We start from the raw sequence: 25988 nt of genomic DNA, 5'->3' as shown, positions 1-25988 counted from the left end.
CAGTCTAAGTTTTGCTAAGCAGAAAAGTAAACAAACTTCATGTTCACAGAGCTCATCACAATGCATTCTGGGATACACGCACAGCTAAGTTGGCCTCTTAAAACACACTAGGTTTGGGATCAAAGTGACCGTGTCCTGTTTGACTCGCTCAGACAGATGCCCAATGCACTCATCTGTTGTTTTTCTACTCTCTTGTCTTTCGTTTTCCTGTGATGGGAGCGTCAGTCCCTTGAACGTGTTCCCGTGTGAGTCAGTGACATCAGCGTGGAGTGGGCGGGGGCTGGAGCAGGACGGCCACCCACGACCCGCTGTGTGAATCCAGCGCCACCTGTCTCCCAGTCTGGAACAGCTTGTGCCTCCTGTCTGTGGGCTACCGTCCCCGTACGGGCCCCGTGGAGCCTCTCCTTCGCTCGGTTTCACACGCTCTGCATGAATCTGACATAAATAAACCTTTTTAGCACTCTAAAATAAGGTTAAGCGCTGTTTGCGTTACAAAAACGAACATCCCAAGCATGCATACCTCACCGCGGTCGATCCCGGAGTGCTACACGTGGTGTGTTCGCTCATCGATTTACCAATCTAATGATCTATTGATCAGTCTCAGCATGGTGGCGGTGGTGGCTGTGACAGTTTTGTGCTCATCGGCCTGTGTGAAGACCATGTGGGACTCTAAAAGTGAGACGAAATCAATGAGAAGTACCTCCTTTGTTCTGGTGACTCAGAGGTTTGAACAGTCAGAGATGAACTAAGAACGAGCCCAACCACACAAACCAATGGCATTTTACATCCAGTCAACATACCTGGAGGAAACATAATACTCGTTGTGACTGATGCATCTCTGCGAAGACATTTCCAAATGTTGATATTGATGCTTTCAAGTTTTAGAGGGAATTTGGCTTATTTTAGTTGCCTTGATACGTTGTTTAGTAAGTTTGGCTGTATCTGACTCAGTTTGTACTCTAAAAAACTTTGGGTGATGTAAAATCAATTTGAAGTGTAATCAGTCTTTCATTCAGGTTTCACACGTTTTTCTTTTTTAGACTTATGAACGTTCATAAACGTAAAATAATATATATTTATATATATATGGAGCCAACCATAACTAGAAAAAAATGTTACTACATAAATGTCCATGAATTCATTATTTTAACAATCTCCATGTCATTTCCATGAAATTATAACTGAAGGAAATAAATAAAATCACAAAATGTTTTCTATGACTGTGGAAACCCATCTCCACAATCTATTTTGAATTAAAAGATTATATTTTATGTCCATTTCAATTGTGTTTTATATAAAAAGTCAGACTAAAAAAGAAAAGAATTGTTGAAGATTGAACAAACGTTCTTGGAGGAGTTTGCAAAAGTAGGTTTCTGACATAATTCAAAATAAAACACATGAAATGTAATTCTTAGAAAAAATCAATAAAAACATTCTTAGCAAACTAAACTAAAAAGAGGTTTTTAGAAACAGGTTTCAGTCTGATTGTTTGGATCAGATTTCAAATGCAGTAGTTTTTCTTCTTGTTTTTGGATTATATGTGAAGAGCAGTACAAGGTTTTTAATGATGAAGGAGTAAACTATTTCAGGCATCATATAACAGCACCGCTGCAAGATGTCAAGATGGACGTGGTCATGAGCAAAATGTGTTTTTCCACAGTGACAGCTTCTCGTATCGTCTCTATGGCAACTGACGTAGCTTCACCAGATATTGACTACTGAGGCAACAGATGCATTCTCATTACTTGCAAAACAACGGAGCTAAAGATCAGATCTGATCCTTACATTCGACTTGGAAATTTACTACTGGGGAAAAATGTGCAATGGAGCAATGCTTCAAGTCAGATGAGATGGATTCGGATGGAACACAACATCAGTTTTTCATTAATGTCTTCTCATGACAATAGCTATTCTGAGTTGGTGAATTCATCCAATCTCATTTGCATGATTTGATATGATCTGCTCACGCCCTGTCTCTGATGTTTAAGTTTAGAAGTGGACCTTCATAGTGGCATTCAAACGCAATTACACTGAAATACTGTCCCTGTGAATGAAATATGGCATTATAAAGGCCTAGCTGTGGCAATCCACATAAAATGTTGAGTTCTGGCCTCCAACAGTGTTCAAGATTACTAGACTAGACTGTTTGCATTGACACAAATCCAAACACAGGAGTTTTTGACGAGAATTCACCACTCAAAGCATGATTTAAACACTTTAGCTTGAATAACACACGTTTGTATGTACGACACAGCTCCAGAGTGTCTAGATGTTCATTATAGCTAGTTGTATTGGTGTAAACACAACTTTTTTTTTTTTTTTTTTTTATGCTTTATTACAGTAATTCAATGGAACAAGAACATGAGGTATTACATATTCACAAGATCAAATTAACATTAGCTGCCAAAGAGAGAGAGAAAAAAGAGAATTACATGCATTCCAGTGTTTTCATTGCTTTTTCGTTTTTTGTTTTTTCCAAGAGACTAACATATAAAATAAAGTTGTTTATAAAATGTGCAACATTTGGTTCACATTGAGCCCACTTTTTCTTATGTATATGGAATTTTCCTAACAAAATAAACAACTGTATAATATGTTGTCCTTTACAATGTTTTCTGTATAAAAAACTACATCAAATACACACATTTCTCCCATACACTTCATTTTTCTGTTAATATAGAATTCCAAATCCTTCTAAAATAATCTTGAGTAAATACACCGAAAAATAAAAGATGTAAAATAGTTTCTTTTTTCAATTCTGTGAAGCATTTTGAAAGACACTTCCTTGATTTTGTTATTGATACAACACTTATTTGGCAGTTTCCACGCTTTATCTGACAGACATCATGGCTCTGGAAGATGGCTCATTCAGGACAGCTTTAAGAACACATCACCCTCTGCTGGCACGAAAACAACCCCGCAGGCTTCAGGACACATCCTCAAAACATGCCAGGGGTTTAGCACATCGACTAAACAATTCAAACAGGAAGAGCTCATCAGAGAGACAAATAATATAAGTGGGAAGGAGGAGTAGGCCTATGACACGAGATGAAATGAAATCCTGACTCATGGACCATGAGAGACGTCAGCTGGAAGCTTTATTCTCGTTTCTTAACAGCAGCTGCACGCTCTTATCACGTCTCCAGTCATGTGACCGATTAAAAAGCACTTTGTTAAACATCCGAGTCAAATGCACACACCGAAGCACGCTTCCAGTTTCTCACGGGATAAGAGTTCTGGAGAACAGCTTCATGTGTCAGTTCACAGAAAAACTTCCCTGCTGTGATTCATGGAATTCAGTCAACTAACCCTGAAATACAGTCTTGTTTTTGCTCAATCTGACTCCTTTCAAATCCAACGCCAGCGATGGGAACTGAGCTCCTCCCTCCGCCAGCAGCGAGTACAAACCACGCAGAACCACAGCACTGGGGCCAAAGGATCCGGGGCCAGAGCTCCAGTCAGATCCAAGGCTATCGGACATTGCCTAAAAACAGCAACATGTGATTACTGCTCTGCTGTCTGCCCCTAGACAACATACAGTGTGTGCCACAAGAGCATTCAACTAAGACAGTCTGGAAGTGAAACCATTAATGGTTACTTGAAATAAAATAAACATGAACTGAAATAAAGTTATTAAAAAAAAAACTAATAAACATGACAAAAATATACAATAAAATCACTAGAACTTCAATTAAAAGGAAACCCTTATGAAACAAAAATATATTGCAATATATTGGAAAATATCATGTAATGTATTAGGCATATATTCTTATATATATTTATATTTTTCCAATATATTGCAATATATTAAAAGCGGCAATCATTTTTATATTTTGCAATATATTATATAATATATGTATCATCAATATATTATTAAATGTATTCAAAATAAAAAGCGAAAATAATATATTATAATATATCACAATATATTTTAAGAAATATATTGGTAAATATATTTTCCTTTCGTAAGGGAAGGAAAATGTAAAATATAAAAATAAAAATACATAAAAAAAACAGAGCATTAAGGAAATAAAACAAGAAGAAAATAAGAAAGATAAACATAGACTGCAATTGTTCAGTGAATTTGCAATATTCATTAAGCAGATGCATTCATCTGAAGTGACTGAAAAACTGAATGGCATGAAAATTTTTTGCGGCTGGAGATTCTGAAGTGCCTTTCTTTCGATGATCAGTACACGTAATAAGTTCTGCCGTCATCTTCTCCAAACCCTCCAGCGTCCACAAGGACTCATATTCTCTCTCGTGCAAGGTCCCTGTGACACACACATATATATCTCTTGATCTCTATCTACTATAAATGAGCATCCCGCCTCTGAAACATCCTGTGACTCAGATGAGTAGAGGCCAGATGACAGTGTTATCCTTGGACAGATCCTTATTGTCCAGCTGCTCATTTCTCCCACACACTTCTGTCTTCCTGCAGCGCTCCATCTTTCTGCCCCAGGCTCAGTAACCTGAATCAGAGTCGTTCTGGGCTTGTAGCTCGTGTCAGGTCAAGACAGCGCTGTGCAAGCACATCCAGCTCTGCTGTGATATCAGCAGGAGATACAGAAGGCCATTCGGACAGGAACTAATACAGCAACAGGTCAAGAACAAACAACAACTAAATACTAACAGACTGTTGTCAGATGTCATTTTTAAAGGAACAGTTCACCCAGAAATCAAAATGCACTCATCCTCAGGCCATTCAAGATGTAGATGAGTTTGCTTATTGGAATAGATTTGGATTAATTTGCATTGGATTCATTTGCATTTGCATTGCATCACTTGCTCAGCAGTGGATGCTCTACAGTGAATGGGTGCCGTCAGAATGAGAGTCAAAGATGTGGTTTACAACTTCAGCTGTAGTTTTGAATGCTCAGAAGAAACACATACACTAGATCAGGGATAGACAACTCCGGTCCTGGAGGGCCACTATCCTGCAGGGTTTAGCTTCAGCCCTCATAAAACAGCAATTTTGCTGTTAGCTTTTTTGATGCTGATTCTCAAAGTCCAATGCAAATATATATATATATATATATATATATATATATATATATATATATATATATATATATATATATATATATATATATATATATATAAATTAAAAAACAAAATTAAATTAAAAAACAAAAAAGTTTTTTTTTACCTCACTGACAGACATTTTTTTCGTTTTAACTATTAACTGTCATCGCACCCCTTTAAAAGGTAGAAGTGAAAACACAACATCCAAACATGTAATTCATTATGTTTTGAAATTGAAATTGCTATCAAACCAAAGCCACATGTCTAAACAAGTTACGTTCCAAATTTCAAGTTTATATGGTAAAAATTGAGGTTGCTATGGGTTTTATTTATGCGTTATTCCTAAAATAACAACCATGTGACACCCTAACTCTATTGAATTTCTTATTCAGTTTCCTGTCACAAGTTCATGAAATTCTGTTTGCTTTACACACACAAATTAGTTTGCTTTACACACACACACACACACACACACACACACACACACACACACACACACACACACACACACACACACACACATACATATATATATATATATATATATATATATATATATATATATATATATATATATATATATATATATATATGTATATATATATATATATATATATATATATATGTATGTATATTCATTTTTTTTTTTATTAAATTACAATGAATGTATTACACTATCAGTAAAACATTTGGAATCATTAAGAATTTTTTTATGTTTTATCAAGTCTCCATTTATTTGATCAAAAATACATTAAAAGCAAGGATCTGAAATATTATTGCCAATTCAGAATAACTGTTTTCTAATTTATTATATTTTAAAATGTAATTTATTCATATCCCAGTTTCTTCTCCTTCTGTGTTAATATGTATTTGGAGAATCATCTGAGAGAATGATGATACTGAGTTTTAGTACAGATAACTGCAAAGCATGCACTTCTACCCAAATGAGACATGATAGATTTGACGGGTTAAGGTCTTTTGCAGCAGATGCCGTCTCTTGCCCTTTCCGAGCTGTGTTGGGGCTCGTTTTCGATGTCCCCCCTAATTAAATCGGGATCTGTGACTGTGAGATGCTTCCCAAACCAATTAGCTGTGCTAGCAGCAGATTGCTGTGTGAATCATCTCCTCTGCTCCTCTGCTCCTCTCTGACGCCCCGTGGCCCCGCAGCAGACGGAGAGAGGCGAGGAACACACAACTGAGCATCTGACACCCGCCAGACAGATAACACACAAACACACCTTCAGAGTCCCACTTAATATTTCTTTTTTGTGTATAGAAAGAACAGCATTTATTTAATTCATATTTTGTAATTTTAGAGTTGTTTTACTGTCACTTATGAACTGTTTTTATTTCTTAATCCATAATATCTTGAACCAAATAAATACATTTATACTGCAATAAAAAAGGCTACTTTAGCAACATTAAATGTTGGTATAGTGACATTATTCTATGACAATCAAGCTCCCCATTACCATTATTGTAATGTGAAAAATACTGATATAGTATTTAAAATAATTATTTACATTTACATTTATGCATTTAGGAGACACATTGATCTAAACCCATTTATTTATGAAGTAAATGAAGTATAATAAAAGTATACATAATGGTATTATTTGCTGTGCTTTACGCGAAACGCTGTGTGTACAGAAATGAGAATGATATTAACCATAAAGAATAAGGAGAAGAACAAAAAGCCCTCAAAAGTGAAAGCCCTGGATGTTAATCTAATTAGATTTGCAAATCACAAATCAAATGGTATTTCAAGCAGGAATGTGAAATTTGTAACCATTTGTAAAAAAATGTAGGATATAATTATAGGATCTTATGCATATACAATTAATTTCTTTGAAATGGCATGTTGTGATGACAGTGTGCTATTTCAAACTCATCATTTGTGAAATGCCAGTATCATTGGCTGTGACTCACGTCTCTCTGTAGTGTCCCACTGGTGTGATTCTGGAGCATTACACACGCTGAGCACCTGAAGACAGAGCAGTGCTTTCAACAGGCAAACACACACGACTCAGGCTGGATTTCTAAATCTGAGTTGATTTTGAAATTAAGTTCATTTTACTCTGATTGCAACAGGATATCATTTTAGTTTAGAAAATATTATGTATTTATTTATTTTGGCACAATAACGTGTGTCAAATTGTTTTCAGCTGTGTTCTGCCAGACATGAAGAAGACAGGCCACAGAACAGCCAGGAGAGTAAACAGGAAGTATTTCCCCCACCAGCATCCAAACCACTATCTACATGCAGACAGTGGTGTCTCCTGCAGTGTCAGTCGATCTTATGCAGTATCAAAGGACTCACTTTTACATTAAAGGAGTCATTTTTGTTTTAGCTGGAGTTCCCCTATTTATAAGGTTTCTTGCATAAAAAACATCTCTCTGACACTTTGATGAAAATGCTGTTTTGCTGCTGTTCCTTTAAGACTTCTTTATGTAAATAACCTGCACTTCCATTCAAAAGATTGCTGATGGTAAGACATAATGTTTTGAAAAAAAGTCTCTTCTGCTCACAAAGGCTGCATTTATTTGATAAAAAATACAGTAAAAACAGTAATATTGTGAAATATTATTACAATTTCAAATAAATAATGTCTATTTGAATATATTTTCAAATGTAATTAACTCCTGTGATGCAAAGTTGAATTTTCAGCATCATTACTGCAGCCTTCAGTGTCCCATGATCCTTCAGAAATCAGTCTAAGCTGATTTGCTTAGACTGAAACATTTATTATTATTATCCATTTACTTTGCAGAGGTGTCATATTTGGTTTGAGATGCACTTCAAACTCATTTCTTTCTCGTGGGCTTTGATCCTCACTGAATCCAGACGTATGGGCCCTGTGGGGTCACTTGCATTATGTGACAAAGCCCTGTAATTTCAAAGCACTTGTAACATGATTTTTCCCAAAGAATGATGTTGATGTTATCAATCCAGTAAGTGTTCTTCTTGAAATATTATATAAAAGTCATTCTAATGTTTACTTTATAAAGACAGTCAAGTACAAAGACACGCGTCCAATGACCTGAATGTTTTTGCAGTGATACTAAAAATTTATAAACTATCAATCAGACGACAGAAGGCATGTTTGTGTACAACAGGGATTTCTGCAGTTTAGAGACCTTAGAAATGTGCATAGTATTGTTGATTAGCTGGAGGAGCTGACTGAGTCATACAAAAATGCCATAAGTATTTGCACTGTTTAATGTCAGTGTGTGTGGGAATATTCAAATATCTTTAATTTTTTTTACCCCTTATATGTTTGGTTTTACAGATGAATCACTTCTACTGGAGATCCACGAGCTGCAGTCATGTGTTGGGTTTCTGATCTGCATCATCCACATTAATGTCATGTTATAATTAAAAGTTGTCAATTATAGTAAAATGTGATTTTAATCAAAATTTAATAAAAAATAAATAAATAATAATAATTCTCCATTGTTGAAAATGGCTGCATATTTAAGGCCCATTCACACCTTGCAAGTTTGATAACTAACTGTACACTGAACAGTATTACAACTATACAGTTTTAATAATCATTCGAATTATGTAAGAACAGCAGAGTCCACACCACAATTATAATGATAACGGTTTATAGAAATAATATTGTTGGAAAAACAGAATTTCAAGAGATAAATGCAGAATGCAGACTATTTCTTGCAATTCTTAGTTCAAACTCATACCACCGAATAATATAAAAAAAAGGTATTTGGGACTTTTCATCTCACAGTTTAGACTTTTCTTCTCAGAATTGCGAGTTTATATCACTCAGATACGACTTATAAAGTCACTATTCTAATTTAATTCATAAAATAAAAGTTAAAATTGTGAGATAAATTGTTGCGATTACCTTTTTACTGCTTTTGTTCCATGGTGGAAAAGGGCTTCCATACAGTACAGACTTTATGCATTAAAAAAAAAACAAGTGTGCAGCCATATGTAGATTTTTGTAGGAGAACTAGGACTGTATATTTAAATAGCGTTGCTGGTGAAGCAGACTTAACCTTAATTATTGTAATGTTAACTTCTAAAAGAGCGGTTCATTCATAAATTCATACGATCTTACCTTCAAGGTGTGTAAATACAAACCGGAAGACTGAAAAGGGGCGGGGCTAGAATTTAATGATCACTGCGCCTTTAAGTCTCAGCTCTGACAGACACGTGGTTCCATCCGGCAACTTCCTGTTTTGAATTATTACGGAGAGCTCGGATCTCCGCAGACGAAAGCGCACGAGCATCCGACTAATGATAATTTCTATGATCAGTTACCAGTCTATTATCATCCCTTAAGCCTGATCGGACCAATATTATTATTATTATTATCATTATAATCTGATTTTACGCAGGATTTGCTGAACAGCTGGATCGTAAGTACTGGTTTTAGTTCACATGTATGCAAAAGAAGGCGCATACTTGTGCTATATGACGTAAACAATGACTTACATGGATGCCACATGTCTTTCAGTACTAGTTCATCTGTGTAATGACACTAGATTATTCTGATCCATGTGAAACTGTTTGTGCATTTAAAATGATGCTGATCAGAGGGCAGTGAGATTAGATGGTAAACACCAGAAGGCTCATGACTGCCCTTTTGTTCGGACTGCACACATCTGTGTTTTCATTTACATTGCTGAACAGCCTCAGTGTGTGCTGGATGAATAGAGGCTCGCTCTGAATGTGTGTGTCCTCAGGAACAATCATCACCTCACTGGATGCTGAGCTGTTGTCCTCTCTAACAATCATCTGGACAGACCTCTGGACACAGGTGAGAGGTTTTGTTGTTTACGTCATGAGTGAATGTCTTCTTCACAAAATGTGGAGACTTTTAATCTGTGCTGAGGTGTGCATTTCAATAAAAGCCAAAAATATACTCCTGAGATGAGGTGAGCCCACTGTCAGATCTATAGCCTATCAGTGGATGAGCCTTTATGAGGTCATACTTCGAATCTAATCAAATAGAATACAGTATTGTTTTTACCTAATAGAAATGATGAATGAGTTTTCTATTTACTGTATAGATTGTGTTAAACTGAAATTTGCCTAGATAAATAACCAGGTAGGTAGATGATAGATAGTCTGCACGAGTATTTTACTATTATTCATTTATCATTGTACTTTTTATTAATTATTAGCAGTTATTTTTATGCTTTAAGTTTTTGATTTAATTTTATATTGTTTTAGTAATTTAATTTTCTTTTGTCATGTTTCTTTAAATAGTTATGTATTTTAATTAAATTGTCATTTGTCCTTTTTAAATATTTCAATTTATTTATTTACATGTATTTTTCAATAATTTTATTTAATTAAACTTTTGAATAATTGTAGTATTTCTACCTAAATTCAAGTTATTTGCCAAGACATTTTAGTATTATTATTTTTTTTTTGTAAAACTTCATTTACTGAAATCAGTTTTAACAGTTTAAGTTCGTAACAAGTAAAAGTAGGTTGACTGAGACAGACAGACCAATATATACCACAGACAGACAGATAGATAGATAGATACTGTAGCCAGACAGATAGATAGACAGACAGATATATTGAGAGACAGACAGATTGACTGAAATACAGATAGACAAACGGATATATTGAAAGACAGACACACAGATAGATAGATAGATAGATAGACAGACAGAGAGATAGATAGATAGATAGATAGATAGATAGATAGATAGATAGATAGATAGATAGACAGACAGACAGATACATAGATAGACAGACAGATAGATAGATAGACAGACAGACAGACAGACGATAGACAGACAGACAGACAGACGATAGACAGACAGACAGACGATAGACAGACAGATATATTAACAGACAGACAGACGATAGACAGACAGACGATAGACAGACAGACGATAGACAGACAGACGATAGACAGACAGACGATAGACAGACAGACAGACGATAGACAGACAGACGACAGACAGACAGATGATAGACAGACAGACAGACGAGAGACAGACAGACGATAGACAGACAGACGATAGACAGACAGACAGACAGATGATAGACAGACAGACAGACAGACAGATGATAGACAGACAGACAGACAGACAGACAGACAGACGACAGACAGACGATAGACAGACAGACGATAGACAGACAGACAGACAGATGATAGACAGACAGACAGACAGAGAGACGATAGACAGACAGACAGACAGACAGACGATAGACAGACAGACAGACAGACAGACAGACGATAGACAGACAGACAGACGATAGACAGACAGACAGACGATAGACAGACAGACAGATAGATAGACAGATGATAGACAGACAGACAGATGATAGACAGACAGATATATTAACAGACAGACAGACAGACAGACAGACAGACAGACAGACAGACAGACAGACAGACAGAGCAATTGAAGGGCTTTGTCAGTTCAAAATTCAAATGTTTAAATAAATACAAGAATTATGAGCAAATCAACTAAACAATTAACAAAATGGGAGACTATTGATGAAACTTCTGAGTTGAAATATTAGTTTGAAATCAAAGGGAAGTGTTGATGTGTAGATATAGATTGTAGTGCAAGAAGTCGAGCTTATCAGAAACAGGAAGATCAGCTGAGTGTGTAACAGGAACCCCTCGGGCGTGTCATTGTGAATGTGTTTGAGCAGTCAGAGATCAGACCCAACACAAGACACTGGGATGTCTGCCGTGAGGACAGAAGATGCTGCTGACGGGAGGAGCACAGCTAATGGACGAGGAGTGTGTGACGAGAGAGGCGTCACCGTCCTCAGGTACACGAGACTCTGTAAGAACATGCTTGGAGTGTGCTCTGTCCAGTGCTGTTCCTCTCGAAGCTAACAAAAATCATTTGAAAAATCATCAAAAGATAAATATTATAAATAATACTAAACCAACAGTTACCAAAGTCTGAATGTCATCTCATCCCTACAGCCCTACAGATCTCTCAGAGATGTTGGCGGCAGGAACCAAAGAAGTTCACGAGAAGGCCGAAAACACAGAGTTTGTCAAAGACTTCCTGAAGGGACGCATCCGCAAAGAGCTCTTTAAGGTACATGGATCAATATAGAAACAGGATGTTTATTGGCAAATAATGTGCTGGGATTTATATATTATTTTATCATATTAAACTTTAGTATGTATTACTTTTGAAGCATGATTTTTGTCTGGCAGATGATAATAATGCAATGCAACCACATAGCCAGGAATGAAAGCTAAAAATAAAACCATAAAATAAAATATCAACTGAAATAAAACATTTAATAAAACATGTATTTTAAAAATTATTTTATTTTAACTAGTTGCCAAGATGTAATAAATCTTCACATATTTTACTATTATTTATATACTATTATAGTATTTATAATTTTTCTGAAATAGCTTCTATTTTTATATAAAAAAAATTAATTTAGTTTAACCTAAAGTAACTTTATGTGGTTTTGTCATGTTGTTGTTATTATTGTTCATATTTCTATTTATCTTAAAATGTATTTAATATTATTTTTTTATATATAATTTACACACTTTACCTAAAATGATTTATGTTATTTGCAAGGGCAACATTTGTCTAATTTTAAGCTTTTCCATTACATTTACTGTATTTCATGTAAACTAAAACCAGATGATTTGTTTGACTTGACTGTGATATGGTGATTTGTGTGTGTGTCATCAGCTCGGTCACGTGGCTTTGTTCTTCACGTATTCTGCGCTGGAAGAGCAGATGGAGAGAAATAAAGAGCATCCTCACTTGGCGGCGCTCTACTTCCCCCATGAGCTGCACCGGCGGGACGCTCTGGCTCGGGATCTGAGGTACTTCTACGGCGAGGACTGGCAGAACCAGATCAGCATCTCTCCCGCCACTCAGCGTTACGTGGAGCGCATCCGGCAGATCGGCCGGGACCAGCCCGCGCTTCTCGTGGCTCACGCTTACACCCGCTACATGGGCGACCTCTCGGGCGGCCAGGTGCTGAGGAAGGTGGCCCAGCGCGCCATGAAGCTGCCGCACACAGGAGAAGGCCTCAACTTCTACCAGTTCGACAGCATCCACAGCGCCAAGGCCTTCAAACAGCTGTACCGCAGCCGGATGAACGAGCTGGAGCTGGACGCACTCACCAAGCAGAAGATCGTGGAGGAAGCCGTCCTGGCCTTTCAGTTCAACATTGAGGTGAGCAGCGCTGCAGAAGAAGAAGCTGTTTCAGGCGCAGTTTAAAAAGGGTCCTATAATCTTTTTATCATTTCGTGTGGTGGTCTTTAACTTTTTGCCAGTTTTTTTATGCACCAAAAATATAATTTAATCGTTAGTATAATTTAGTTTATGATTATATTCCTAGGAGGGCCACAAAAAAAAAAAAATGTATCAAAAAGGAATCAGTGATTTAGTTTATTAATTCAAATTTGAAATTAAATAGACATAAATAGATACAATTATGTATTTATTAATTTATGCATTTTGTGTGTGTGTGTGTGTGTGCGTATATATATATATATATATATATATATATATATATATATATATATATATATATATATATATATATATATATATATATATATATATGTATGTATATGTATGTATATATATGTATGTGTGTGTATATATATATATATATATATATATATATATTAATTATTTCACAATGTATTGGTAATTTTATTTTAAAATTCCCTTTTTTCATATACATAATATATGTAAATATATACAATTTAAATAGACATAAATATATGAAATTAAGTATTTATTTATGTACAATTTTTACTATTTTTACATTGTATTGGTCATTTTATTTCAAAGTTTTTATTTACAATTTAGAAATTCAATAGAAAAAAATATATGTAAGTATATAAAATTTATAAGTTTATTTTATTATTTCTATATAATTTTTTCACATATTTACAGTGTTTTGGTAATTTGTATTCCTAAGTTAACATTTCTTATTAATTTGTTTGTTTTTTATATTTACCTACATTTAAAAATGTTGAACCTGCCACCACATTTTGTTTGATGTTTAAAAGCGATTTATTATTATTATTATTATTATAGTAATTATTATTATTATTATTTATTAAAATAAACATAAATTATAATTATATATATATTATATTTTTTACTATTTTGTTGTCAAAGGGATAAGGCAAAGTTTGTTCTAAATTTAAATTATTAAATGCAATTTTAAAATGTATCTACCTTTCAAATGAACATTGTAATTAATGTAGTGCTACATTTTAAAATGATAAATTATTGATGAACAGTGATGAAGTATCCTAATGTTTTTCATCATTGATATGTTCTGAAAGGACGATAAGGTTGGATTCCTCTGATAGGAGTGCTTTAAAGCCTAGTGTTGATGATTAATTCAGGATCTGCTGTTTGTGACTCGGCTCATTACATCTGCACTTCCTCTGAGGATCTTCACTAACACTGAATGAATGAAAGCATTGGGCCACTGATGATCACACTCTCTGTGTTCGACTGAACCCGCTGTCACTGTGTTAATATCACTTCAGTGAGTCTGTGCTGCTCTGTGTGCCTTGAGTTTCATCCGGCAGCAGATGCACACTTACACCTCACAGCAGACTACAGTCCAGCTCTGAAATTAAATGGACAAAACTGGCCAGCTTCTTTCAGAAAGCATTTGATTGTTTGCAGTGAGATGGGATTGAATGTTTTTATGTAACACCACACTCATGACAGTCAGCTTTACAATAAGTGCTTGTCATTTCCTCAGTGCTCACTCATTGTTCCCCGTCATCTCTTACTGTGAACCTCCTTTTGTGCTGCATGCAGATCTTTGGAGAACTAGAGGAGGCTGGAAAAACCCTTCAGGACGATGTTTTGGATGCCGCTCCGGTTCATGGAGAGATGCAAGGAGACATCAGCCAGTGTCCTTACTATGCGGCCAAAATGGGTAAACTAGCACGACAAGATTATCACCCTGAAATAATAACAATTAAAAAAAGAATTATTTTTATTATTATTATTTATGTATTTATTTATTTTAATGGCTTTTTTTCCTTTGGAGGTCTAGGAGTACCACTTAAACATGAAGGAATAAGTGATTCAGTCTATTAATAAAAAAAAAAAAAAAAAAACTTTTTAATTTTGAAATTCAATAGACTTATAAATATATATTAAATTATTTCAAGTTTAATATTATTATTTAATATTATTGTATTATTTTTTTTCATATTTAAAAATTTCATTGGCAATTTTTTAATAAAAAAACTGCATTTAATTATTTTGTTTTATATAACAATTTATTTATTTATTATTATGTCAGTAATTGAATTTCTACATTTGCATACTCATGGTTCTCTGACAGTGGTTAATGGTCACATGACATACAAGTAAATTCATAAAATTATAATCCTTTTTTTTGTGTGTTTTATTTTTATTTTTTTAAGTGAATATTTGATAATTATAGTGAACTATAAATGAACTATAAATGAAACTATTTACAAAACCCTGCCTTAAACCTAAGAAATGAAACTGCTGATATAATTGCATGTGCTGTGTTTCAGCTGCCAGCGATGGATCATCTTACATTTGTCAAATGGCCATGACCGTGCTTAAAAATCCTTCCGGTCAAGTCCTATTGGCCGCCTGGATCGCTGCTCTAGCCGGATTGGCTGCTTGGTACCTCATGTGACCTGCTGTTACCCAATGAGAGGAGAGATAATAGACGAGAACAAATAGTTTGTTCTGCTTTAAAGTCGTGAGGCATTTCAACGCATTTCCCTTTTAGTGCATCCCATCTTCCCCCTTGTTCTTGGGTAAGCGTGATTAATTCAGAATGTATGAACATGGCGTAGTTTATGCAAAGTGGGTGATTGTGGGAGTCGTTACTGCTTCACATGGCAGTGTTGATGAAGTAAGAGGAGTAAATCAGCCAAAAATAAAACTTTACTGAAATTGAATGGGTGCCGCCATCAGAATGATTCCAAACAGCTGAAAAAAAATCCAAAAACAATCCATCCCGTTTTCCTCTCACATCATATTTATTATCTGTGCATATTTCTCACCTGATTCAGACAAACTTTATGCAGTATTATGGCGTATGGACTCATACAAATGTCTTCATGATGGATTTGTTTCTTACAAACACTTTTTTTTTTCATTCATTGATGGACTGAAGTGATGTGAATTGTGATGTATTTATCAGATGTTTGGACTCTCATTCTGACGGCACCCATTCACTGCAGAGCATCCACTGATGAACAAGTGATGCAATGCAATACATACTCTACGAAAGTATGTGAATGCAAATGCTTATGTGTCTTCAACACCCAGTTTCTCTTCGGTTTGATGAGACAGACAAGTAAAGGAAACTCTGTCGCCCCTTTTGAGGTTCAATATCGCAAAAGTAACATAAATGTGGGTATACAAAAGGGTGAGGCACATGCAAAACATTTGCAAACTTGTGCAGAGTATGTTTATGCAAATAAGTACGTGATTTAATTGGCTCATTTCTCAAGCTTGCTCTCAAATGAGATATGCTATGCATACATGCAGCATTTACAAAGAAAAGCTGCACTTCTGCAGGCGTCGTGTCAGGAGGTGACTGGCACAGCGGTTCATGAAGAAAAGCCTTTTTGAAGAGGTTTAGAAGAAGAATTGCACATAAAGGTATTTTTTGTCTCATTACATGATCTATTACAGAACGGCATTCAGGGTTATTCTACACAGACGTTTAAAGCAGAATATTTATGGATTTTGGTTTCAGTGATGTTGCCAAAATGTTTCCTATGGAAGCCCATTTTCACCACTGCATAAAAAAAAAAGGTATTTTTTTCGCTTTTTGTTTTTCCTCTCACAATTGCACATTTACATCTCGCAATTTTATTTGATTTTTTTCTCAGTATTTCGGGATATAAATTGTTAATTGTTGAGGGCAAACAATATATATCGTAATTCTTTTTTTTTTTTTCTTGCAACATAGTTTTATTCGTAATTCGCGTAATTGCGCAATACGCAAGTTAATTTCAACAGAATTGCGTTAAATAAAATCACAGTTTTGAGAAAAAAAAATTGTTGCAGCTGTGTTTCTATCATGCGATTTTGACGTTACGACTCGTAATTGCACGTTTATATCGCGCAAATCTGAAATAATTCGCAATGACCTTTTTTACGTTTTATTCGGTGGCTTGAGCTTTCATAGTTTTCACTAGTGGTTGACCTGAGACTAGTTTTTAAATGGCCAATGATGTCTAGAAGGCATAAATAACCAATAAGCCGATATTAGGTGAATATTTGAAAGCAATTAAAACAGTGCTGAATTACTGTACTGTATTTGTACAAGCTAGAATATTTTTAGCTGATACATTGATCTGAAATTATTAACACTTTACAATAAGATTCATAAGTTAACATGAACTAAGCCTGAACAATACTTTTACAGTATTTATTAATCTTAGTTCATGTTAATCTACCAATGCATTATACAAATCAACGGTTGTGCTTGTTAACATTAGTTAATGCGCTGTGACTGCATTTTCATTTACAAAGACTAATAACTACTGTAATAAATGAATTGTTCATTGTTTAATACATTAACTAATTGAACCTTATTGTAAAGTGTTAGCATTAACATCTATGGTTGCTATAATTTCATGAAAAGGAGACTTCTGGATGGTTTCGTTCCCGTAGATGTTAGATATTAACACACTAACATGTGCATTGTTCACCAAGGCACTGTGACATGATGCATTTGAAAAGGATTGTGGGGTTTGTGTATCCGTCCTCATTTACTGAGGCATGTGTTTGTTAACGAACAGTATTTCTCTCAAAGACGTATATGATTTAGTTTTATATGAGAGCTAACACAAGCACATCATTTTACTGATGAATACTGTTCTTGAAGTGTTTCGTGTAAAACCAAATCCATGGACTTGGGCTTTTTGAACCAAAGGAAGTGTTACTTTGCATTACTAATCAGATCATAAAATCCATCGACTGCAAAGGCATGTCAGTATTTTGTTGTGTTTGGGTTTTAAGCACATTTTGTATTTTGAGTTACTAAAACATTTGTATTTTTTTAAAGCACATTGATAGGAATGCTGTTGATATGAAATACAGTGTTTTATTTAGACATTTCCGGAGTAGTTAAACATTTATCATTTTCTCAATACTGTATTTTAAGGTTTAGAAAAGTGTTTTGGGAGTGTTTTTTTCACCTCCAGCTCCGTGTTCACTGTAATGAGTAATAAATTCACAACTGTGCTGCATTCAGTGTTTGTCCATGTTTTATTTGAATCATTTTTACACACTTTATTTAGGGGAAAAACAGGATTGAGGATGATTATGGTTCGCAATTGTAAATGTAAGAATGCAGTAAAGATTAAACTTTATTACGTGTAAAATTGTCCTTTTAAATATGTTTTTCAGGCATATTCTGGCAGCAGTTACCAGTTTGTTTCATATTTAACAAATTTTGCATTGTTGCTTTAAAGTAAAAAGAGTTTCTTTTCTGTGAATAATGCATCAGAAGGTTAAACTACACACCATGCATTCAGCATATTCAACAAAAAAAGTCATTTACAGTTGTGAGAGATTTTATTCATTGCTGCATATTTATCTCTACAACGACCCATTAAAATGCCTTCAGTATTAACAGCTGTCTATGTACACTGGCTGTTCAGTGAGTGGTCAGCACAGAGATCTTGAACACGGGGCTTCATTATTCTGAAATGACATTGTTACCGAAGTAAAGATTTCCCATCGGTTTGTGAATCGCTTCAGAACAACAGAAAATTAAAGACCTGACTAGGTAAAACCTAAACGAAAAATGACGCCAAAGACAAAAAGCAATGGTTGATGTTGGTGTGCACAGATCATATTCCTCTGGGATCTTCTCGCTGGTCTGTAGTTTCTGAGGAGCGATCGAGATGATCTCCACGCTGCACGTGTCCACAGCTGAAGACTCGCTTTACACTGAATCTGAAGCTCCACTAAAGTCTAGTTTCCAGCGGATCTTTTACCTGTGATGACAAACAAATGCAAGAACGAATCTACCACATAGTAATATATCAGGGGTTTACAATCTTTCAAATGCCAAAGACCCCAAATATGACCATCTGTGTGCATGAAATCCCAATCCTACTATTTAAAATGCCTTTTTTTTTTACCCAATTTACATGACAAACGGTCAAAATTGAATATTATTTTTGCCTACTTATTATAGTATTGTATTTATTTACTACTTTATTTGATTTATTCATGATTTGTTTTAATCCAATGTTTATTTTCTTATTGAATTAAAGGGCTCCTCCAGCCCAAAATGAACTTTTTTTCAATCACTTACACTACGTTCGTTTCTCTCCAGGAACACAATTTAAGATATTTTGGATGAAAACCGGGAAGCTTGATTACGGACTAAATTTTCATTTTGTGTTAGGAATCCTAATCGCTTTAATTTTAGTTTTTGAACTATTATTCATCTGTTTTTTTATTCAGTTTATTTAGCTTTTTCTGTACACATTTCCATGGACCCCCAGCACTCAGTCTGAAAACCCCTTAAAAACAGATCGTGAATACAGGTAAAGATCTGATTGCATACCATGATTTTTAAATGTCCAAATACTTCTATGGAGCCACTGGATTCACAAACAGCCACAAACCAGATACTGACCCTCAAAAGTGCTGCTTAACTCGGGGTTTCCCCAATCCTTACAGTCATTAACATGGAGTTCAGGCAGTTTGATCTTATAACCAATCATCTTTCCTGGTTTGTGGCTGTCAGGGGGAGCAAAACAGTTTCTGTAATTAGGAGGACAGGTCTGATCACTCTCTGATGGCTGTACCTGTAGTGGTGCTGGTCACTCCGTTGACGGTTCCCTCCACATCGGTCTCGTCCTCCGCGTAACTCCTCATGAGGGCCTGCTGCCGGTCGGTCAACATCCTGGACACCAGACATACGGATGCATCAGTTATTCTGACCTTTAACAGCAGCAAAGCGAGTGCTCTTATCATGTGTGTGTAATCTTACTTAGGGATTTTGATCTTGATGTGGACGTAGTGGTCCCCGTAGCCGTAGCCGCTGACCCGAGGAATACCTTTCCCAGAGAGCCGGATCCTGTGGTCAGCCTGGACTCCGACCGGGATCTACAAGAGCATTGGCTGGTTACAGACATGTGTTGACATGCACAGCAGTATCCAGATTAACGGACAAATAAAAAGATTGTTTGCTGAAACTTTACTCCCCTTCAGGTCATCCAAGACATAGATGAATTTTCTCAATCAAACAGATTTGGAGATATGTAGCATTGCATCACTTGCTCAGCAATGGATGCTCTGCAGTGAATGGGTGCCGTCAGAATGAGAGTCTAAACAACTGATAAATACATCACAATAATCCATACCACTCCAGACTATCAGTTAACAAAAAGCTGCATCTATAAGAAATAACTCTGTTTTATCTTTAATATAAATATCTATATATCTATAATCCTAACATGGTTCCTTCAGTAAAAACGCCCATCCTCTGTGTCATCTCACATCAAAACCCTACAACATATTTGTTAGAAACCGGTTTTTACTTGTAAACCACACTTGATATGTGCATATTTCTCCCCTGATTCAGATAAGACCTTTTTTTTTTACAGGAGAAAATAATATTTTTATGCATCGATGACTTGTATTTTAGCCGGAAGTGACACTGTGAAGTTACAAATGTCTTTTTTTCACTTCAAAGTATGTTAATTGATGGATTGGAGTGCTGTGGATTATTGTGATGCTTTTATCAGCTGTTTAGACTCTCATTCTGACGGCACCCATACACTGCAGAGGACCCACTGCTGAGCAAGTGATAAATGTCTCCAAATCTGTTCTGATGAAGAAAAAAAAATCATCTACATCTCAGATTAGCTGAAGGGGAATACATTTTCAGAAAATGTCCATTTTAGTTGAACCGTTCCTTTAATAATACAACATGTTCATGATAAAATCTCCAAAGCGTCCCACCGAGAGATTGATGTTCTCGTAGAGTCCTTGCGCTCGGACCGTGCCGCCCAGTATGGCCTGAGCCACAGAGATCATGATATCAGAGTGGATGTCAGCGCCGTCCCTCCTGAAGATCGGGCTTTTCTGGACCTGAGAGCATCGACACACGATTAGTATCAAGTACACAAGCAGCAGACGTGATCTGGGATTATATACAGTACCAGTACCAGACCAAAAGTTTGGAAACATTACTATTTTGAATGTTTTTGAATGAAGTTTCTTCTGCTCATCAAGCCTGCATTTATTTGATCAAAAATACAGAAAAAACAGTAATATTGTGAAATATTATTACAACTTAAAATAATAGTTTTCTATTTGAATATACTTTAAAAAAATAATGTATTCCTGTAATGCAAAGCTGAATTTTCAGCATCATTACTCCAGCCTTCAGTGTCACATGTGACATCCAGTCTATCACATGATCATTTAGAAATTATTTTCATATTCTGATTTATTATGAGTGTTGGAAACAGTTCTGCTGTCTAATATATTTGATCAGTAAAAGGTTAAAAAGAACTGCATTTATTCAAAATTAAAAAAAAAAAAAATCTTATAATATATATTCTAATAATATATTTTCTTTACTATCACTTTTTATCAATTTAACACATCCTTGCTGAATAAAAGTATTGATTTTATTTTAAAAAAAATGACTGACCCCAAATTACTGACCAGTAGTGTATATTCTTATTACACAATATTTATATTTTAAAAACATAGCTTAAAAAAAAGCTTAGAAAAAATATTAAGCAGCAGAACTGTTTCCAACTTTGATAATGAATCATCATATTAGAATGATTTCTAAAGGATCATGTGATAATGATCCTAAAAATTCAGCTTTGCATCACAGAAATAAATGATAATTTAAAGTATAATACATTTAAAAACAATTATTTTAAATTGAAATAATATATCACAATATTATTGTTTTTTTCTGTATTTCTGATCAAATAAATGCAGGCTCGATGAGCAGAAGAAACTTCTTTCAAAAACATTAAAAATAGTAATGTTTCCAAACTTTTGGTCTGTACTGTATGAGATCACAGCAGCCAACAGCCCAGAAAGAGACGTCTGAATACACTGAATAAGACATGAACGAAAGCCCTCTCAAGAGCACTTGCAGATCATTTAGATGGGGAAATGGGTGTACATATACATATATATATGTAACCGTGTGTCACATGGTTTTGAAATCTGCTGGTGATGTACTCACTCTGAACGTGATGAAGATCTCTTTCTTCCCCACTGGCATCCGGACCGTCTGCCCGTCCTCGATCCCTGAACACACAGTAAACAAACCTTCAATGTCTTCACTGAACGCAGTCTGACATCACTGGAGTTACCCAGCACACTCACCAGCGGGCACAGGCACCGTGACGGTCCTCCTCTGCTTGGTCTGTCCCGTCCCTCGACACGCTGTGCAGGGCGATGTGACGACCGAACCCCTCCCGCCACAGCGCCTGCAGGTGGAGCGCATCACAAAGGGCCCCGTGTTCACCGTCTCCTGCGGGGACCGATGAGAGACGCTGAGTATCGGACACGTCTGGAGGAGCTGATGCACTGGAGGGGTCACCTACCATTCCTGTCCCGTTGCAGCTGCCGCAGTGCTGGACTTTGGAGCCGGGCTCGTGACCTCTGCCCCCACAGCGCTGACACGCATCCTCCATGTTGACCGTGATCTCTTTATTCACTCCTTTAGCAGCCTGAGCGAATGTGAGCTCCATCACATACTGTGAGCAGACAGAACAGAGCTCACTGGAGGTCCATCAACCACACGCAGAATTTCATGGAATATTACATTAAATATTTTATGCATATAATATACTAATTATTAAAAGGACTACTATTTAAATATGAAGCATTTCTTAATACTGGCTTGTCAAATGCATACAGAAATGCAAAGGTCTTCATGACAATCAGCAAAATAAAAGTCCAGTTAACTTTATGAATTATGATGAAATGCTATTAATATATTGTGCATGGATTAATGATATATTATGAAATGTATTACTATTGTAAAGTAAAATCTACTTCTCAAAGAAACATTAATAAAAAATATCAAGTGGTTATTAGTGGTATTATTTTTATTTAGTATTCTATTTGTTTTATGGCTTTAGAGATTTTTTACATCTAAGTTAAAAAATTTTACTCTGAAGTTCTGTTGTTTAATGTGTAGAACTTTATTTGAGCAAAATAAATCAATTAAAAAATAAAAAATAAATAACTAACATAAAATCGGTTTTAAATTAAAGTTTTTATTTTAATTTGCAGAGTTTTATTAATTAAATTAGACATGCTTTTAATGATTAAAACTGAATTAAACCATTATAATGTAATCCAGAAAAATGTAAACATTAATCACATAAAATATGAAAATAAATAAATAAAACAGAACATATAACTAAAATTGTAATAAAATTAAATAGCATTTTTTTTGGGGGGGGGGGGTGTAGTTGGGAACTGAATTTGGTAAAAAGTAAAAATTAGAGAAGAAAATGTAACTAAATTCAGGGAAAAAATTAATTTAAAAAACTGTATTTTGAAAAAAATACTGCATTTTAGAAAAAATGCAACTGAATTTGGGAAAATATAAAACTAAGTTTTGAACAACAAAAAAAACACATTTTGGTAAAAATTCAAAATTAGGGAAGAAAATGTAACAGTAAAAAAAAAAAAAAAAATTTGGATTTTTTTTTTTTAATGAAATTTTGGAAAAATAAAACTGATTTCATAGAGCCCCTAATTGCCTAGTGCATACTGAACACAAAAATATGAACAGCATGCTGTGATCTGATTGGCTGGCTTCACACCAGAACTCTCCAGAAGAGAGCACGTCTGACCTCTTGTGGCTGATCAAAGATGGCACCGAAATCCCCAAAGCCTCGAGCTCCGGAAAACTCCCCAAAGATCTTGCGGAAAAGCTCCTCGGGGTCGATGCTGCTCCCTCGGCCCCAGTACTGCTGGTGTCCCGCGCCGGCCTGTCCCGCGTCAAACCCAGCGGAGCCGTACGTGTCATACTGCTTCCTCTTCACCTCGTCACTGAGCACCTGAGGACAACACACCAAACTCATTCCTCCTGCGGGACACACTCACAGCACAGAGGAACCACTGCACACCTCATACGCCTCAGCCAGCTGCGCAAACTTCTCCTTCGCCTGAGGGTCCTCTTTGTTCGTGTCCGGATGATACTTCTTTGCCATCTGAATCAGGGGGAAACAAACACCAACGGTCAATGCCAAAAATGAGACAGGATCTAGTCATCACACTCTTTACTCTGAATGTGGAAAATGAATCGAATAATAGAAACCTGCGTTTAATTATGTGATGCTTTAGTTTGAATGTGGTTCCAAAAAATGCCAAAATGTAGATTTATAATACCAGCAAACACAGAGAAAGAAAATTTTCTATATTATTAAAAAGACTAATAATGTATAATACTACAAAAATAAATATTATAAAATTAAATTACAAATAAGTCTTATTAAAATATAAAAAAATATGAGAATAATTATTATTCATCTATATTTTATAATAAAATCAAAAAAAGCAAACTTTTAGGGGAAACCTAATAATATTTAGGATAAGAAAACAATTTAGCATTTTTCTGAGCTTGCAAACCTGCTATTTTTTTTTTTTTTTATTATGATTTATGAAGAATATTAATTTCCTATACATCAAGTACTACGTAAGAGTACAACAGTCATTGTTAGGTATGAAATTACAAAATGAACATGGCTATTAAAAGTAAGCATCTTTGTGACAACTAGCGTCAAGTATGACCTGGTAATAAGCTTTCTTAATCTCCTTCTGCGTGGCTGCGCGGGGAACTCCTAGGATCTGGTAGAAATCCTGTTTTCTGGCAGGACAGCTGGTGTGGAACGACATCTTACAGATGAGACGAGAAGACGCAGAAGAGCCCACCGCTGTGACACACAACACTGTTATTACAATCACAAACAGCCCATGTATCAGTGATTCAGTGAGTGGATCTAAACAGTGGGTTTGAGACTCAACTAAGCCCTGAACGAGGTTTACTAGGGTGAACTTCAGCTCGGGTCACTTCTAACAGAGACACAAACACACATTGTTCTGGTTGATTTTCTTCATGGCACACTTCTCTGTGTCTTTATTTATCCGGCTGACAGTCACTGCTAAACTCTTCTTCCTCACACAGTAACTTACATTGATTGGGCATCACGTGTGCATGTATTGATTTAGAGTTGCATGCAAGAACTATGTTTGCTTTCTGACCTACACATGGTTGCATGGTCATGTCATCTATCATATAAAGATCTATATCGATCACATCAGATCTGATTATAAACTCGTCTTTTGACATCAGAGTGTGTGTAGTTAGGTGCTCAGGCCTTTATAGCTCACCTGTCATGCCTCTCAATGTCACCGCGGTCCCGGCTCCTCCGGGGCCCCCGCCGCGCGCCGTCCACACCTGCCGGCCTGACAGCGTCGAGAGGCTCCGGTGTGCTCCATCCGCGCTGGAGAGCAGAGGCGAGCAGACCCGTCTGTGGCCGGAGGACACGGCCGCTGTGACCCAGCGTGCGGAGCTGCGAGCCGCGGAACACGCCATCTTTGCCCGTCAACAACACGAGAGCGACTGCGCATGTGCGAGCGAGCGGCTCGCGCATGCGCACTGCTGTGAAGACTGATGAGATTCTTCTTCTTCTTCTTCTTCTTTTAACTTTTTATGGCGGATGGCAAACCAACTTTTGGTGCATTTACCGCCACCGACTGGACTGGAGTGTGAAGCACTGATAGGCAAATGACAAAAAAAAAAAAAAAATTATATTAGATTCTGTTAATTATTCCTATTTCTTTAATGTATTTTATAATAACACCATATATTCTTCTTTGTCCTGCTTTCTCGTTCAAAAGACATCATATTGAATGATTCAACACCCATGTTTTAACTTCATTAATGAGCTTTAACCTTTCTTTTTCATATTTTTTAC

The 25988-nt window shown here is 35.9% G+C and overlaps 2 protein-coding genes across 7 annotated transcripts; one reads left to right on the top strand and one right to left on the bottom strand.

Annotated features, from left to right (window-relative positions):
* The first annotated feature begins 9228 nt into the window (after positions 1 to 9228).
* On the top strand, positions 9229 to 18248 carry LOC127955603 (heme oxygenase 2). Of its 5 annotated transcripts, none has more exons than XM_052553475.1 (7): positions 9229 to 9411; positions 9739 to 9812; positions 11682 to 11800; positions 11961 to 12078; positions 12700 to 13191; positions 14812 to 14932; positions 15546 to 18248. In XM_052553475.1, the coding sequence occupies exons 3-7, from the start codon at positions 11709 to 11711 to the stop codon at positions 15671 to 15673; spliced, it is 951 nt and encodes a 316-aa protein (XP_052409435.1). In that variant the 5' UTR covers positions 9229 to 9411; positions 9739 to 9812; positions 11682 to 11708; the 3' UTR covers positions 15674 to 18248. The 5 variants fall into 5 exon arrangements, 4 of the variants coding, with proteins under 4 accessions (XP_052409435.1, XP_052409434.1, XP_052409432.1 ...); XM_052553474.1 differs by having other exon boundaries at positions 11678 to 11800; XR_008153410.1 differs by lacking the exons at positions 9229 to 9411; positions 9739 to 9812 and having other exon boundaries at positions 11398 to 11800; positions 15546 to 16581; positions 16625 to 18248.
* Positions 18249 to 25671, bottom strand: LOC127955577 (dnaJ homolog subfamily A member 3, mitochondrial). Of its 2 annotated transcripts, none has more exons than XM_052553471.1 (11): positions 25402 to 25671; positions 24802 to 24944; positions 24138 to 24221; positions 23862 to 24068; positions 22599 to 22751; positions 22378 to 22525; positions 22235 to 22299; positions 20983 to 21111; positions 20009 to 20124; positions 19824 to 19921; positions 18249 to 19001 (listed from the first exon to the last, which is right to left on the bottom strand). In XM_052553471.1, exons 1-11 carry the CDS (start codon positions 25604 to 25606, stop codon positions 18979 to 18981), a joined length of 1371 nt encoding a protein of 456 aa, XP_052409431.1. In that variant the 5' UTR covers positions 25607 to 25671; the 3' UTR covers positions 18249 to 18978. The 2 variants fall into 2 exon arrangements, with proteins under 2 accessions (XP_052409431.1, XP_052409430.1); XM_052553470.1 differs by having other exon boundaries at positions 24802 to 24959; positions 25402 to 25664.
* Positions 25672 to 25988: the final 317 nt, after the last annotated feature.

Source organism: Carassius gibelio, chromosome A3, assembly GCF_023724105.1.
Source record: "Carassius gibelio isolate Cgi1373 ecotype wild population from Czech Republic chromosome A3, carGib1.2-hapl.c, whole genome shotgun sequence".
Lineage (NCBI taxonomy): Eukaryota > Metazoa > Chordata > Actinopteri > Cypriniformes > Cyprinidae > Carassius > Carassius gibelio.
The sequence above is the reverse complement of the archived record's forward strand: the minus strand, read 5'-3'. Positions and strand labels throughout refer to the sequence as shown.

Excerpts from the sequence above, each read along its gene's own strand:
- LOC127955577 (XM_052553470.1), bottom strand. The coding sequence starts at position 25,606 with ATGGCGTGTTCCGCGGCTCGCAGCTCCGCACGCTGGGTCACAGCGGCC. Across the intron at positions 24,222-24,801 it reads TTAAGAAAGCTTATTACCAG|ATGGCAAAGAAGTATCATCC; the intron begins GTCATACTTGAC and ends CCCCTGATTCAG. Across the intron at positions 20,125-20,982 it reads ACGAGAACATCAATCTCTCG|ATCCCGGTCGGAGTCCAGGC; the intron begins GTGGGACGCTTT and ends ATGCTCTTGTAG.
- LOC127955603 (XM_052553472.1), top strand. The coding sequence starts at position 11,664 with ATGTGTTTGAGCAGTCAGAGATCAGACCCAACACAAGACACTGGGATG. Across the intron at positions 11,801-11,960 it reads AGAGGCGTCACCGTCCTCAG|CCCTACAGATCTCTCAGAGA; the intron begins GTACACGAGACT and ends TCATCCCTACAG. Across the intron at positions 12,079-12,699 it reads TCCGCAAAGAGCTCTTTAAG|CTCGGTCACGTGGCTTTGTT; the intron begins GTACATGGATCA and ends GTGTGTCATCAG.